At 42.0% G+C, this 17,005-nt stretch overlaps 1 protein-coding gene across 1 annotated transcript in view; it reads left to right on the top strand.

The window, feature by feature from the left end:
* The first annotated feature begins 6 nt into the window (after positions 1 to 6).
* The window catches only part of RAB12 (RAB12, member RAS oncogene family), a 30,746-nt gene continuing 13,747 nt past the window's right edge, over positions 7 to 17,005 (top strand). The window contains exons 1-2 of the mRNA XM_012812171.2: positions 7 to 125; positions 13,200 to 13,260. Of these exons, the coding sequence (XP_012667625.2) occupies positions 74 to 125; positions 13,200 to 13,260 (113 nt within the window). The 5' untranslated portion in view covers positions 7 to 73. The remainder of the gene's footprint in view (positions 126 to 13,199; positions 13,261 to 17,005) is intronic.

Raw genomic sequence — 17,005 nt, forward strand, 5'->3', positions numbered from 1 at the left:
GCCCCCCAGGCCGGCCGACTTCAAGCTGCAGGTCATCATCATCGGCTCCCGCGGCGTGGGCAAGACCAGCCTGATGGAGCGCTTCACGGACGACACCTTCTGCGAGGCCTGCAAGTCCACCGTGGGTAAGGGCGCCGCGGCCGGACGGGACCCCAGGCTGGGCCTCCTGCCTCCGGCGCTGCGCTCCTGGCGCCAGAGCAATGCCCTTGGCCTTATCGGCCTTGTTTCTTTTTGCGTCCAGGAGCCTTTCTCCGTCTTCCGCTGTGTGGCTCCGGGTGGTCTTACATTTGGGGGATGTTGTCTTCGCGGAAGCGCTTCGATCCCATTCCAAAAGCCAGAGTTTTTTGTTTAGTCTTCACGCAGCCTTGCCCTTGGGGCCTCGCGCCCTCCATCCTACTCAGGCGCGAGCCTCTCGCCACCCCGATCCCCACCCCGCGTCTCCAGTGGTTGCGGGGTCCAGGCCATCCCCTCCTGCACTCTTCGCAGGTCTTGAGGTAGGGTGATGCATTGGGCCCGCTCAGCTCTGGTAGGGATAGCCGGTAAAGGGAAACTTTTGGCCCTTTATGTACTCATCCAAGAAAAAAGGGGGTGTGACGGGGAACCAGGCAGGCAGTAAATTTACTGCCCCAAAGGCCTTTTTTCTGCCACTTGCGTGCCCATGGCCAGTGCAGATCCTCTATAGTGGGTGTTGATCTTGCCTTATGAGCAAGGAGGAGGAGGAGGAGGAGTATTTTCAATGTAGACTAGGACTTATTTTCTCATTTTGAACCCATTTTCGTGATGTACTGAAACGATGAAGTTTAAAAATGCCTACAGAGAATATTAAGACTAAACTACACTAAGTTTCTTGTTTTAACTATAAGTGCGGGTCAGAGGAACTTCAGCTGCCTATCCTTTACCTCAAATAACCTGGTGACTGGCAAACATGAGGATAATTCCTTCAGTACCACTCACTAGGAGAAGTACAGTAGTGAAGTGAATACTCTAAGGCCCCAGGTCAAGAAGTGTACTGGCCTCCACTGTATCTGAAATTGAAGCTGCAGGGGAAATTTCTTCAGGAAGTCATACTTAGAGGTTATTGGGCTTGTCAGGTGGTGTAGACAATAGTTGCTATGGAAAAACCCTTAAAAGTTGTCAAAACTAAAAATAAAAGGCAATCACCTTCAGTGACAGGGATTTCCCCAGGGCGGCATAGCAAACACTGAATAATGTGGAGATTTGAGATACAAAATTTAAAGTTATCATTCCATATCCTTATACAGATACCCTTGGTTACAATACTGATGGTATGATTTTGAGGTTGATTGTTTTCACATTGTCCTGTTACAAAGTAGTACTGCTGTACAGTATTTACAATGTCTTATTGGAAAATTAAACCTCCCGTTTCTTTGTATTATCTGTTTTGTTTTTGAGAACTTCCCTTAGTGCTCTTTTGGAATAGATCATTTTGAAAATATTTGTGCTGTTTGTACTGTTTCTTTTTAAAATATTGGCCTTGGGGCTGTGATATTTCAGTAGCATAGCTATATATTTGTTTTAAATATCTAATCTTGGCTCATATGAGTGCAGAGGGTTATTAAATCATCAAATGAAGTGTATACCGTTAGTATCCGATATAAATAAAGTAGGGTTAAAAACAATTCAGAATTATCAGTGTTTATGACTCCACACTTAAATCTATAAAAAAGAGGGAGATGTCACTGTGAAGAAGAGAAATTAGTACAGGGACCAGAAGGTGGGTGCCTGTGATGGCTTGGGTGGAGGGGAGATGAGTCAAATGAACAAAGATGTGCTTTGGAATGGGGAAGAGGAGAGGTGAGGAAGGGTTTCCAAGCCAGGCAGCAGTGGAGTGGCACCCCCACATTTGAGGACAGGTTGCTGAGGGGCCATGGGATGGATGCAGTGACGCCTTGATTTCTATGCTAAGCAGGGCAGACCCTCTTTTATGGCATCTGGAACCATAACAGTTTCCAAGTAAGCCTTGGCATGATGGCAGTGAAACTAATTTGGCAGAGTTACCTAGGATGTTCAGGAATAAGAAGAAAGCAGGAGGCAGGGAGAACAGCAGTTCGTCTCTCTGTCCCTGACACACATGAATACATGTGCTTGCACGCACTCCCGACACCAAGTGAGGCTGATTTTTTTGTGTGTTGTTCATTTTTGTTTCTTTTACATATTGCCTATAGTTCTATAATACTGTAATACTCAATAAATGTTTCTGCCCCTGGGAAGTTTAGAGGAAGCTGGCCTGCCCCAGGGCATAGAGATGTGTAGGAAACCGAACTAGCCCCCCTCAGTTTCTGCCACAAAGTTGCTTTTCTCTTCCAGTTATCAGTTCATTTGTTGAATACTTGCTCTTGGGCGTTATACCTACTCAGGGGATTCAGCCATACTCAGGCCTGTGTCCTAAGTGGGAGCTCCCAGGTGCTATGACACAGGTGTGCACAGATAGGGGATTGTAGCGGGGGGTGGGTGGGTGGGGGTTGTGGTCTGGAGGTAGGTTTGGGGGCTGGTTGGAGAAGACTTCCGTATTGGAATGTTGTGAAGAAACATCATTCCTCTAGCCCCGTTAGAAAAACCCTTACTTAAACATGATGCTGGGTGTGGTGTACAATTGTGATTGACTCACCTGAATGAGCTCATGGGATTCTTACGAGGCTCATTTTCCTAACTTCATCTCCATGTGGTACAGTGAGCTGCGCTCTACTTAGAAAGATTCTCTTCCAGTTTTTCCCTTACCCTGTCAGGGCATGCAGATGTTTTCTGCTCATGACAGCAGAGTTTGGAAAAGACCCTGAGCCCCACAGCATGACCCAGGGCAGAGTTCCAGGGCATGCCTGGACCAGGTGGGTCACAAAAGTGGTAGTATCATGTAATTCACAGGCTGGAAGAGTATGTCCAGTAAGTGCCTTTTAAAAGCAAATCAGTCTTACTGATTTGGACTTTCTATAAAAGATTATAGTGAAAATCCTTTAGGGAACTGAGATGATTTCCTCTTTTAAAAGAGGAAAATGTTTTTCTTTTGGTATCGTTAATCAGATCAGAAGCTGATTTCGTTAAGATACACAAAATTCACAAAGATATGAAAAGCTAAAAAGATTTTTTTTAATAATTGACCTCTTGAATGGTAGTTGTCTAGGTGAAGCATTATTTTCAAAGAGATTTTGTATTAATGGAATCAAATTACTTAGTCTGTTATAACTAGCATAATTTGACAGGTTCTTTAAGTACAGGAGCAGCTTTTTAAAGTATAAGAAATTAAAAAGTACTTGACTGTAGGAATTTACAACTGTCTAACATATCTTGGACCACTGTCTTTCTCAGTGATGCCTGTATCATAAGTGTACTTAACTATCACTGTGGATCTGTGGGCGTGTGTGTGCACATCGATACCATTCTGACTGCAAGTTGCAGAAACCATTTCCAGCTTGCAGAGCAAGAGAATTCTTGCTCTGTCTTCCTTCTGTTTAACTCACACTGGATTTAGCATAAATAGGCAAATGAGCTTTTAAAAAGTATATTTCAGAAAACTGCATAAAATTATGTATTTGTCGATCTTTGTTTTATTTTTATATAAATGTTGCAAGCTAGCTATTGATTTTGTTTGATTGAAATGGTTTTACCCAAAAGAAGCCCACCCCCACCCTTGCTCCAACAGTATTGCATTCTCCAGTGAGTAGGACTAAGAATAAGAAACCTGGGCTCTTACCTTGAGCTCTGCCACTGACTAGTTTGTGACTTTAGATAAGTAATTTAGTTGTCTGTGCACATAAAATACAGTATTCTATTGGTGAACACTTACTATATACCAGCAAAAGGCCTCACAGCAGCCCTGAAAGTTATCCCCATTTTGCAAATGAGAACACAAAGTCTCAGAGAGGTAGCAGCTTACCTTCTATGGCACAGCTGGTTAGTAGGTGGTCAAGGCCAGGGTTGCAAGTGAGTATTTTTTTAACTATCTTTCAGTCTATTCCTTAGCTTCCTTTGAAATTTAAGTTTACTTTGCTTTATTGAAAATACTGATGGTTCACACATGTAAAGGTTAGATGTGGCAAAGCCCTTTCTGGTTTTCTAATGTGGTCCTACTTACAGCCCTGCAAAGATCGTGGTATAATTATTCTGCAGTATCAGTGATGCTGACTTTGTTTAACTATGCCCATGTCATCACTTCTTGCCTTTTGAATATTAAAATAACGCTCTAAGGATTCAAATATCTTAAACCTTTAACATATTTAAAAAAAAAATTCCGAAATGGGTATATTTAAATATGGGCAAAGTGTAAGTAAGGCAATCTAGATGAGAATTTTGATTTTTCTGGGAAGTAAAATTTTTCACAAAATGCTGGAGTCCATAGGATTGCCATTCGTTTATGTTGCCAAGTAAGAACATTCAAAAATCTATCTGACCAGGCATGGTGGCTCATGCCTGTAATCCTGGCACTTTGGAAGGCCAAAGCTGGTGGATAGCCTGAGCTCAAGAGTTCAAGATCAGCTTGAGCAAAATCAAGACCCCATCTCTACTAAAAACAGAAAAACTAGCTGGGTGGTATGGCAGGCACCTGTAGTTCCAGCTTCTTCGGAGACCGAGGCAACGGGATCTCTTGAGCCCGTGAGTTTGAGGTTGCTGTGAGCTAGGATGTCACAGCACTCCATCCAACGCACAGAGTTAGACTCTGTCTCAAAAAAAAAAAAAAAAAAACCTACCACAGACTTTTTTGAAAAAGACTTAAAATGAAAAAGGAAAAAATAGGAAAGAGAAGATACTGTCTTCACTCTTCTCAATTGTGTAGCAGCACGTTACAGTTCATAGCCTGGCCGCTGAGAGTGCCTGGTCTTAGAAGATGCAAGGACTCCAGGGAAGCTGTTTAACTTGGTTACTGGCCGCAATCCCCGTGTGCTCTTTGTGTGACTCTGCCCTTTAGTCTGTGTGGAGAGAAGATTCAGTCAGGACACCTGTTTGGTGGAGGTGGGGGCGTGGGGTGGTGCAGGTGACTCTGTTTCTTCAGGGCTGGCAGTTGAGCTGGCAGCAGAGTTGAAGGGTCTAAGAAGTAGGTGAGTGTGAATCACCTGAATAAGTGCCTGTCTGAGAGTGTAGCCTTGAATGTTAGGTGATTGACCGGTGGGTCGGAGTCTAGGAGTGTCTTAACCTAGGGACTGATATGGCTGTCGAGGAAAATGGACTACTTGCACTTTATTCTGGAAACTTAGGGTAGGATATTTTGTTAGAAATCCCGGAAAGAACATCTGCTGGATTAAAATATTTATCTGTGTATTTTTTTTCCCCTGCTCTTCTGTATTTATATGCAGTGTTCCCAGCCATACTGATCTGCCCAAGTGTTTCACTTAAAAGAGAATTAGGGAAAATCGCCCAATTCCCGCTCCAAAAGCCCAGATTCTTCAGCCCTCCAGTGTTGTTTCGCTCCATCTGGGAAGAGCCTCATGCAGACTCCCCTGCCAAAATGATGTAACATGATGACTCAGGGAGCTGTGAGTGCGAGAGGAGTAACGTTCCGTCCTTGATACCCACATGTGCTGTGTGTTACGTGGTTAGGTTGATTTAATGAACTTAATACTAGCTGGTAAGCGTGTGCGGTGCCCCCTTTTGTGGAATAAAGAAGCTGTCTTTTGGGCGACAGCATGGAGATCATGCAGATTTAGTTGGCATTGGTCTGTTACGTTGAATAAAAATCTGTTTAAAGAGGCTAAGTGCTTGCAGCCTCTGTGTCACTGCCTGCACTCACTGAGGAAGAAAGGTTTCATTATGCTGATAGAGATCCGGATTCTTAGAGATCGTCTCTTTCCCTCCAGTCTATAGAATCTGCCAGAAACAATCTGCTAATAGATCTTGGAACTGGCTCGTAGAAGGCAGAGTAGGTTCCTTTGAGAACTGATACATCCAAACTATTCTCTAGCCTTGGGTGCCAGACACTGTTCCAAATAAACATTGGTTTGGCTTTGTACAATAGTTATTCAGCGGATGTTTTGAGAGGCTCTTTACATTTAAGTAAGACACCACTCTGCTGGCCATCTTGTAGGGCACAGTGCTAAGGCCTGCCGACCTGGCACATCCTTGTGAGGAGGGGAAGTGAGTCCTGGAGATCGCTGTAATGACGGGCTGGAAAACAGCTACCATGCCCTTGTGCTTCAACGAGGAAGAAATTGATCATTCTTCTGTTGTCCTTTTATTGCACATCTTTGACATTTGGAACATATTTGAAAAACCAAAACTACAGGCCAAAAATAGTGCCCTTAATTGAGTGTGATTATGTTTTTTTAAAAAAATCCTTATCTTCTAAAGCCAGGAAGCAGGACATAAGCTTAACAGAAAACTTTTTTTTGCAGAAATGGCCCCCCTACCCCTACCTCCAACTCTGATAACACCACTGTTTGGTTTCTAGTACTTTCGTAGTTTACAAAACAAACAGAACAACCTGAAATTCCAACTTAGGTGCTCCTGTGGGAGAAAGTAGCTGACAAGTAGGACTCTGCAGGCCCTGACTTGGGTGAAGGGACAGGCCCTCCACAGAGGAGCTTCCTTCCCCCCCTTGCCTGTGTGAGATAGAACCTTAGCACTCGTGTTGATTGGCCAAAGAATCACAGAGGAACATTCAGTCTTCTGGGTCACCTCTATCTTTCAAGATGCTCCCCAGGTGGTGGTACATGTGGAAGGAGTAGATTTTGAATTTGGACAGTGCTGGATTTAAGTCCTAGCTCTACCACAAGCTGCCGGTGTCTAGACAAGCTACTAACCTCGTTTCCTCACTCATGGGGGGGTGGTGGTGGGACTTAATGCTCTTTTCCTATCTCCTGGTATAGGAATAAATAAGAGGATAAAATAGCTTAAGAGCCTGGCCCAGAAAAAGGCATTTTATAATTCTCTTCTCCTCCTAATTATCTTCGAGACATGAAAATTATTCATACTTCAAAAAATTCTTTATCCTTTAAAGATACATACTGATACACACAGGTGAATATGAAATGTCAGAGTGTAAATGCAGGACCTGGGTTAGGGTCTGTTTGAGGGTCCCTGTGCTTTTATGGATTTGTTCTGAATAATAGTAAAGTTAACATTTTTGTTTGTGAAGAAAATGTTAATGATCCACCCTTTAATCATCTCAGGTTTTTCCTCCAGATCCCTCCCTCCCCTTTAAATATTTTCTTCTTGACAAAGAGCTCAAAATGACACGGTGGCCTCAGCCTTTCAGATGAGGGTTTGTTTATAGCCCTCGAGTAGAGAAGGGCTCTTGGTGCAGGAGCATAATCTGTCCCAGACAGCCAGCTTGCATGCCTCACTCCTAACTTTCTAGTGTTGGCCTAGCAATGGAAAGGGTTTTTTTCAATCTTAAGTATGTGTTCATCCCTCATTTCCAGCCTCTCCCTCCACTTATTCACTGGGTGAGGCCATGCTAGGAGTGGGGAGAGGCACAGGCAGGAGCCAGACATCCCAGGTTTAGATCTGTGCTCTAAACTTAACTAGCTCAGTGACCTTGGGCAATCTCCCAACCTCTCTGATTTCAGTTTTTTCATCTATAAAATGGGGTCAATAATAATATCTACTTCATAAAATCATTAAGATGACACACTGCAGTGAGTTAATACATAAAGCCCTTAGAATAGTACCTGCAATACAGCAAATGCCAAAAATAGTTCTTAATCATCTTTTTATTTCTGAAAAGAATAAACATCTTTCTGTGGAATTCTTTCATGGGTGTGTATTTCCACAAGAAAGGAAATATCCAGCTCCCCTGATGGACTGGTTCTGACCTTCCCGTCCCACCTCTGCCTGATGTAGTCTGTGGTGTTACTGTGTGGTCCAATCAAGTGCAAGGCTGTGTCCTTGTGCTTCTGTGTACTGAGATCTGGGTGGTCTTTCTTTTTTCTTTGCTGGGTGGAACCATGCCAACCCTGGAATGCAAAAGCGGGGTAGATCTCATTAAACTTAGGTTGGACATTTGATGTCCCTGGGCCTGAATAAGCACTTTTTTCTTTTTCTTTATTTTTTTAAGGAACAAGGCCTTACTCTGCTGAATGCAATGGTGCAATCATAGCTCACTGCAACCTCGAACCCCTGGGTTCGAGCCATCCTCCTGCCTTAGCCTCCCAAGTAGCTGGGATTGCAGGAATGTGCCACTAGGCCAGGCTAATATTTTTTCTTTATTGAAAAGAAATTTGGTCTTGCTGTGTTGCTCAGGCTGGTCTCAAACTCCTGACCTCAAGCAGTCTTCCTACCTCGGCTTCTCAAAGTGCTGGGATTACAGTTCTGAGCCAAAGTACCAAACTCTGAGTAAGCATTTGTGAATGATACATGGCAGTGTCACTATTTTCTGCTTCTGAGATGATCAAAATAGTTTACACTGATAGCACTTAGTTTCTATTTGATTGAATCTCCATAATAAAGCTTTAGGAGGAAGAGCCAGATAGTATCAAACAATAGGATTTCATAAATTAGGGTGCTTCCTGAGGATAGTACAGGAATTGAAAGAAAATTCTAGCAGCGAGTTTGCATTGCATTTTCCTTTATAGGGTGTGAGGATTTGTTGTGAACTCTTCTGGAAGGTGCTGTAGTTGGACGGAAGACCAGCTCCATGTTCAGGTTAGATTTGCCTCCATCTCTGTGACCTTGACACATTTCTTAATTTATTTTCTCACAATTCACTGAAAATGTTTGAAATCTCTCCCTTAGTAGAAACATTATGTCGCAAATTGAATGACTGTATTAGATAATGTCCTTGGGAGAAAAGCCACTATACAAATGTAGGATAGTTATTCTGAATTTCAGTCACATCACGACCACTGTTTGAATGAGGACTTCCAAATCTGTGAAATCCTTCAACTTTGATTAAGTGTTAGGTAAAATCTGTAGTCTGGTGCCAACACAACATCTTTAGTGGAGAGGACACAGTGGAAATGAGTGTGGAAGCAAGGCCACTATCAGCTCAGCTGTAATCCTAGACATGGACCATGGTGTTATTTTTGCTTTGCTGGAAAGAAATGTGAAGAAAGAAATTTCTGTGTATTTTTGCTATTTTCACTTATGTAACTTCTTATGGCCCAGTAAAAAGAAACAGTGTTTTAGTAATGTTTTGCCTTAAGGTGAACTTAGAAGTCTGGGGACACTAAATATACTGATTGCTTGTGCCATTGCTACCATTTTGGGGTTAGAGAGCTAAAAAGACAAACTACAAAGTTAGGCTTTGTCTGTAAGAGCTTGATTACATTTTGTGGTCTTTCTTTGCCCATCTGACATTTATTTTAATAACCTTTCATGGTGGGCAGGGTATAGATCTGAATCTTGGTTCTGCAGCATGACCAGTGTGTAGTATGACCTCAGCGAGATGACCTCACCTTCACTATGTGCTGATGTCTTCCCCCCAAAATAGAAATACCAGTGCCTGCCTCATCGGGCTACTGAGAGGACTGGATGCCTTGGGTGTAAGACATGGGATGTTAGGCAGATGTTCGCTTACTTCCGTTATTATTCCTGAAGGAAATGAAGGTCAAGGATAAGGTGCAGTGACAGAAATCAGTAAGTCTGAGATCACTGTTAATACGGTAGCTCTGTAACATGGGTCCTTTTGGAACGCTTCCCTAAAGTACGTTTAGAAAGACTTCCATAAAATTGGCAAGCTTAAAGAAAGTACGCTACTCTTACGAAAGTAGTCTACTTAGTGGACCACTTCTTCATCTCAGTGACTGGATGAATGGGCTGTTACTGTAATAATACACTGGGACGGAGGAGAGGCTCTGAGCGTGCCGAGACTGCCCTGTGCCTGGGGCACTGTACGGGGTCTGCTTTCTTTCTGTACTCGGCTTCCTTCTCCCACAGGGGTGCTGGGCACCCTGCGTTCACTGCTGCTGTCCCATACCGGCCCACCATGTCTACCACTTGTCTTTATTTCTTTTTAATTAATCTGTCCTGAATTTCCCTAATTTTTCCAAAAATAAGCAGCATTTCTCCTTACATGTACCACATTTGATGGAGGAGAAAGGGTGGGTTTCTAGTCATCAGATTCATTGATTTGCAGTTGTAGGCCAGATGTTGTCCTGGACTTCACAGCAAAGTTGAAGGTATCCTCAGAGGCCGCATAGCTCATAGTGATGGCAGGAGTGGGGCACGGGTAGTGACCAAGAAGGAGCAGTGTGATGTGAGCCAAAAGAGTCCAGGGCCAAGAACTGGGAACAGAGATGAGAAGTAAGGGTAAGGTGCAGTCAAAGAAAGGTTCAGCTGGGAAATCGAGGACTTAAAAGGTTTCTGGGCAGATAAGGAGGTTCTCTAAGAAGAGAGAATAAGGGCACTGCTTTGCCAAGTACAAAGAAACTACTTTGCCAAGTGCATGGTGTGTTAATTTAGGTAAATATGACTGTTCTTTTCAAAGGCAGGGGCTGTCCCCGTGAACCCATGAGCAGAGAGGACAGATTCCTTCCCCTCTTAGTCCAAATGCCCGCAGGAAAGTACGTTTCGATGACAGGGCTGTAGACAGGAATGAAGTTGCCGCCCTTCTCATCCCTGATTTGTTTGTAAACTTTCCTCCTCAGTGGGAAGAATCCTGTGCTTATTTTCCTCAAAACTAATCCATCAGATATTTGAAGCTATTGGCCACTGGTTGCCTTCTGTTGAGGGTCATTGTCATTTCTGTAACATGTAAACATTAAAATAGACAACTTTAAGGGAAAATTTTGACTTGATATAAGCTTTTTGAAATGATTAATTGTACATGTTGATACAAATATTTTTCTGAGCCATAAATTAGATTGTTTTCCAGTCATTACCAGCTATTAGATACAGTATAGGCATAGGATATTTCATTTAAGACAGATGACTTATTTTTTTTTTTTTTTTTTTTTTTTTTTGAAACAGAGCCTCAAGCTGTCCCCCTGGGCAGAGTGCCGTGACACTACAGCTCACAGCAACCTCCAACTCCTGGGCTCAAGCGAGTCTCCTGCCTCCGCCTCCCAAGTAGCTGGGACCACAGGCGCCCGCCACAACGCCCAGCTATTTTTTTTTTTTTTGGTTGCAGCCATCATTCTTGTTTGGCGGGTCCGGGCTGGGGATTCGAACCCGCCACCTTAGGTGTACGTGGCTGGCGCCTTAGCCAGTTGAGCTATAGGCACCGAGCCCAGATGACTTATTTTAATGAACTTTTTTCATTCATTGAATTTTAGATTTAGCCTCTGGATATTTTCTCTGTTGTTAGTGATGCTGTTGATGTTAATCTACTCACTAAAACTAGATAGTTTTCCTTTTGGCTAAACAGATGGTTAATCCTATTTTGTTTTCCTATTAAAGTTAGTGATGTGTTTATAATCACATGGTGGTGATAATACCACTTATTTTCTGATTTTGAATATTAATGACTTATCCTTTTAATTTTATTTATTAAGCTTTGTGGTTACAAAACAGTCCTGGTGGGGGAATACTAAAGTTGGATAAGTTGCTCAAGTTGGTTGAAAAAGAACATCTGACCTGATGACATGACTCAGTTCTTAGCAGAGAAAACAGCCTCATCAAAACAAAACTTGTGTTCTCTGGCTATTCAAGGGACTCTTGCAATTGATTTGAAGCAGAACTCAACAGGGCATCACATGCCAATTCTTTTCAGTGAAGAAGCAGTCATGTGACAAGTCTTTACAAAAATTACCACTCCCTTCACTAAAAATCTTAAACTCATTTGAAATAACTGGAAACAAAACTAGAACAGTAGTCACGACAGAGCATGAATTTGGTTTATAAATTCCATCAGTGATGACATCTTAGTGTTTGGTCATTAAGCGGAACCTTTTTAAAATCAGAACACAGCAAGTAAATCTTCACACTATTTTGTGTCTTTTCTGTAAGTCATGCTTTTTCCTTGGTGGCGTCACGAGGAGCTCTGTTTAAGGTTTTAAGGCCTGCACAGACCTGATTCCTGTTTCAAGGCTTTGTCCGAGTATCCTTGGAGTTTGGAAAGCAAATCAGTTCTAGAACTGAAAGTGAAATTTAGTTAACCAGCTTCCCTTCAGCAACATGAAATTGTCTGCTGTGAGAGGTTAAGACTTGAAATCTATGGCGTGTTCTCAGAGCTTTGTTATGGGCCTCGCTGTCCACATCCAAGCCCCAGGGTTGTAAACATGCCTTTGGTGTCTGCTGTCTACCCTGGATTACTAATTTTAAACATTGATGACATGTCTTCCACTTCCCTCAAGAGCCTCCTCTGACTGCAGTGCTGCCTCAGCTCCCAGAGGTGGAGGGTGCTTATGCTCTGGGGTCACCCATACCTGGGTCCCAGGAGGCAGTCAGGAAATAATTCCTGTAGGAAGGTGTCTCATTTAGCCAACATTCCTTTGAAAATTGTGTTTAAAAAAAAGTATTGCCTTGGAATATTAAAGTGCCGGATGCCACATAATGTGGGTCCCCACTAATACAAACTAGAAATCAATCTAGAGCCCTTTCTTAAATAGAAGCCCTTCTGTGAAATCATAATTGGAATAAGAGACTAAATGAGCTGTGTTAACTACTTACATTTAAGTTACAGAAAACCATATAAGATGACATACTCAAATGAAAATTTGATTTTAAAAATGTATCTGGAGCTTTATGAGCTGAATTGAAAAGGATAGATGATACATGATTATTTGCTTAATAATATTAAATAAAAACAAAAATCACATATGTTAATTTGTATCTGTAAAAGTTTTGAAATAATTCCTCCCTCCCAGTATTGATAACATAATAAATGTCATGTTTATATTTACCTAAATTTTCTGTGAGTGCCCCCAAATTTTAATATAGTAATTTCTAAATTCACATTAAGGCTGTTTAAAATCAAGATTACGTTCCCAGTGTTCTATGTAAGAATTTTCCCCAAGATAATATACTTTTAAAGCCATCTATTTGTTGATATAATTATGAAATGTTTTGAAATGTAATTTTAAACTGGCTTTTCATGTTGAACTGTGGTAGAAGTAACTTAGATACGAACAGCAAGTGGTAGACCCATCAATCAGGATGGGGGGGATGTGGGTCAGCGTTCCAGGGAGTGCTCAGGCAGGAGGGGTGTGGGGCTGCACGGCTGGGTGCTCTGCCTTTTCCTTGGGTTTACTGATGCCAGCCTTGTTTGTTTGTTTTTCTGGTAATGATACAAAAATGTACAAGTAGGATTATTTTGAATGACAGATTTCATCTTTATTGTTTTGCTTCATATTTATTTGCTTTATTTGCAGGTGTTGACTTTAAAATTAAAACTGTAGAGCTAAGAGGAAAGAAAATCAGATTACAGATCTGGTGAGTGGAAGAGCCTGCCCCCGGTTATGCACCGTATGTGTTTTGTAATCCGTATGCTTGTCGAGTGAAATTAACCATGAGCTGGTTCACCTCCCCTACTTTTCTTCTTCTTGGCTTATTCTAGAATGAACAGTGCTTCTTTCAAAAGGGAATTTAGAAGAGGCTGCTATGTCATACTCCACAAGAAGAATGCTACTTCAATGATAGCTAGTTTGGAACCTTTTTGCCTCTGTTTTCAGATCATTTGAGGTGATATAAAAACTGTCATCACTAAAGTAATTGCCCGAATGCCTTTTTTCCTGTTTTTGTGTGATGAGATTCAAAGAAAGTCCAACATGTTCATAACCAGCTCTGCACTGTCTGAGGCAGCCCCACCTCAGACAGTCTGGGCTGTGCCCCCTGTGGATGCTGCTGCAGGGCGGGCAGGCGCCTTCCTCCTGCACTGCTGATGCCACATGCCCTGGGTCCCCACTAATGCCTGCCGGAAATGAATCCAGGGGCCCCTTCCTGAAGAGGAGTCCTTTCAAATTATAATTGGAACGAGAGAGAAACTAGCCGTGTTAAAACTGCATTCAGCACTAACAGCTTTCTGTTAGTTGTTAACCTGTTATCAGCGCACAGGTCTCCATGGCTTATCTGGAAGAAAGGATAAGGTCTGGTCTGGTGGAGGTTTAAAAGTGGCACTGCTGAGGTCTTCTGAGAATGCCAGTGTGTTTTTAGTGATGTGGACGCAGTGTACTTAGCTTACTAACTCCTCTCAGCAGGTCATCCTCAGCTCTGAGTGTCTGTCCACCGTGTGTGTGTTTGCTTTCATCTACGTTAACCACTGCTTCATCTGTGGCATCATCGGTCACCTATGCTTGAGTGTTAGTGCCATGTCTCCATTCTCCATCCGTGTCCCTGTCTGGGGCCCAGCTGCAACCGAGCCAGCGTTGTCTGAGGTAATACCTTCATTTGGTCATCTTTGACTGTATAATCCACTTTAAGGATTTTTTTAGGGTGGGGGGGGTTGTTTTGTTCTTTTAGTTTTTTATTTTTATTTTTGACTTGATTATGAAACATTAAGTCTTATCTAAATACTTGAATAACCAAAAATAGATACTTATTATACTTTGTTTTGTGCATTGCTGCCCATTTTTTAACTTTGGAAATGCCAATAAAGTGCCTTGTACAAAAGCTGCTATTTCTAATAAGCTCTTAAGATAAAGACGATCTTTAAAAGGATTTGGGATATGTCCATCTACATACCTAGCACCTGAGTGGGAAGACTTTTTGCTGAGATTGCTCCACAGGAGTGATGTAGGTAATATTAGAGTGGGTAGACAGCTTGCCTTAATAGATAGCACCTGGTCCTGGGGACCATGGCACGCATCTTCATTAATGCACTAAGACTTCTAGCTCCACCCCCAATAGTAGAAATCTGGTTTTATATTAAAGTACATGCATATTTCCACATACCTCCTTGGAACTCTGCCCAGTAAGACTATGCTGGTGATGGCAGATACTTCTGGAATCTGACAGTGGTGCCTTTGACTGTGAGCTAAGGGCCCACCTTGTGGAATCCCTCTCTGATGAGAGAGAGTGATAATGTGGCCTCACGAAGAGCCAGGTGCTCAAAAACCACTTTTCTCTTTGATGTGAAAACATTCCAAAACATTCTTCCCCTGCTCTGCCTTCACGTCTCACCCCTTTGCCTTCATTCTCTAAATGTTTACAACTATACAGCATTGGCAAAGAATATAACTGAGGGAGGGAGATGCGTTGCACTGGGCTTACTGAAAGGCTGATTGCAAGTTTTCTGCATGGAATAGTCTTGTGCTTCGCTAAGAAGTAGAATTTGTCTTTTCCTGAAGGGAATTTTTTTTGAAACAGAGTTTCTAGCTTTTATCCTGGGTAGAATATTGTGCCATCATAGCTCACAGCAACCTCCAACTCTTGGGCTTAAGTGATCCTCTTGTCTCAGTTTTTCTATTTTTTGTAGAAACGGGGTCTCACTTTGCTCAGGTTGGTCTTGAACTCATGAGCTCAAGCAATCCACCCGCCTCGGCCTCCCAGAATGCTGGGATTATTATAGGTGTGAGCCACCACGCCCAGCCCTCCTGAAGGGAATTTCAATGGTGACTCATTTTTCACCATATGCCAGGCACTTTATCACATAATACTTAAGATTTTTATCTTCTGAAAATTTTATTCAAAAGATTAAAAACCTTTTCTTCATTATTGTTATCCAGTAGGTTAAAAGGAAGTATTGGAATCACGATTCTAATTCTTATTACTTTTTAAAAGTAATGGGTAGCTTATTTTGGAGTCAGAGCCAGTCCTTGTGCTGTTGCTGCTGTGATCTGCTCTGTGTCCGGCATGTTGCCATTGTGGCTCTTGTCGTGAGTCGAGGGGAGAGGAGCCAGAGATGTTGGAAGCAGCCCTTCAGGGAGTTGGTCGGGGCATGCTGTGTGCTCTGCCTGCTGTGATGTCCTGCACTGTCCATCCATGAGAGCATCACTGTCAGATAAAGGAGTCTTGTTAGAAGTAGTACATTTTTTTTCTTGATTTTTGGATATAGCCAAGCTAAAGAAAATACTATTTGCTATAGATCCCTAAAGTACCAAAAGCCACAGGGGTTCTTGGTATGTTTTTGTGTCACACTTTATGTCACTGTCATGTTTTTCATTTCTTTGGTTATCTATAGTCAGAAAAAGGACCATTTTCCTCTTCTCTGTACTTTGTATTTCTGCACGAATGTGCCTCTAAGAATTTTATGTGGCTAAAATACAACATGTTGACTAAGGTACATAATTTCATGCATTTTTATCCCAGCAATTATCCTGGAAATTACTCATAGTGAACTAGTTGTCATTGTGTCAACTATGACACAAGTCCAGCTTCAATGGACTTGAAGCTGTGAAATTGGTCTTACCTTTAGGCAAACACAGGATTGAAGTGCTTCATATAAGGGCCCCTTGTTCTGTCTGCTGGACCAGTCTTCACTATTAGGGGCTTTTGTTTTAACTGGTGCTTTTAGGTTGCCATCTTTCCTTTCATTCTGTGCTTGGAAAAGGGGTACCATTTCATACCCTGAAATTGGTTTATGCCCTGAAAATTAGCAATTGCACTATTTAAATGGACACATTAAGTATATTTGAATTGTCTAAGCATTGTTGTGTTACCAAACTAGAAAAACAAAATTGCAGGAAGTTTTCAATTTGTAACAAAAGCAAAGAGAGAACTCAGAAAAAAATCACATGCTAACTATAGTAAACGATGATTTTATCTGACCTTGAAAAACTATAAATCTCTAGAAATTAGTTTTTTATCATTACTGAAAGATTTAAGTGATTGGGAATGAAGAAGACAAGGTGAAGAGGATTCCACTGCTTAATAGAAAGGTGGGGCCATGAGAAGCGCATTGATATTTGGAAAATGGAGATTTATGTGGGATTTTTATGTTGCAGGCACATAGTGGGTATTCATTAAATACTTGTTCAATAGATTCAACATTTCATTTACTCTGTTCTTCAAACATACATGATAGCAGATAATTTAGTGAGGAGAGAAAGTCATTGAGGCAGAGGCACTTTAGAGAAGAATAGAAAATAAAAACTTTGTCAGCCTAAATGTTTTGGGAATGTGGAATATTCTCTCAAAGGAATATGGTTTTCTACCTCCAGTTTTTAGAGCCAAGCCCCCCCAAAATGGAATTTGAGTAATGGTCTAAGATGGGGGGTGGTGGACCAGTTAATGTTTCCTC

Source organism: Otolemur garnettii, unplaced genomic scaffold (genome assembly GCF_000181295.1).
Source record: "Otolemur garnettii isolate 467f Iridium unplaced genomic scaffold, OtoGar3 scaffold00193, whole genome shotgun sequence".
Lineage (NCBI taxonomy): Eukaryota > Metazoa > Chordata > Mammalia > Primates > Galagidae > Otolemur > Otolemur garnettii.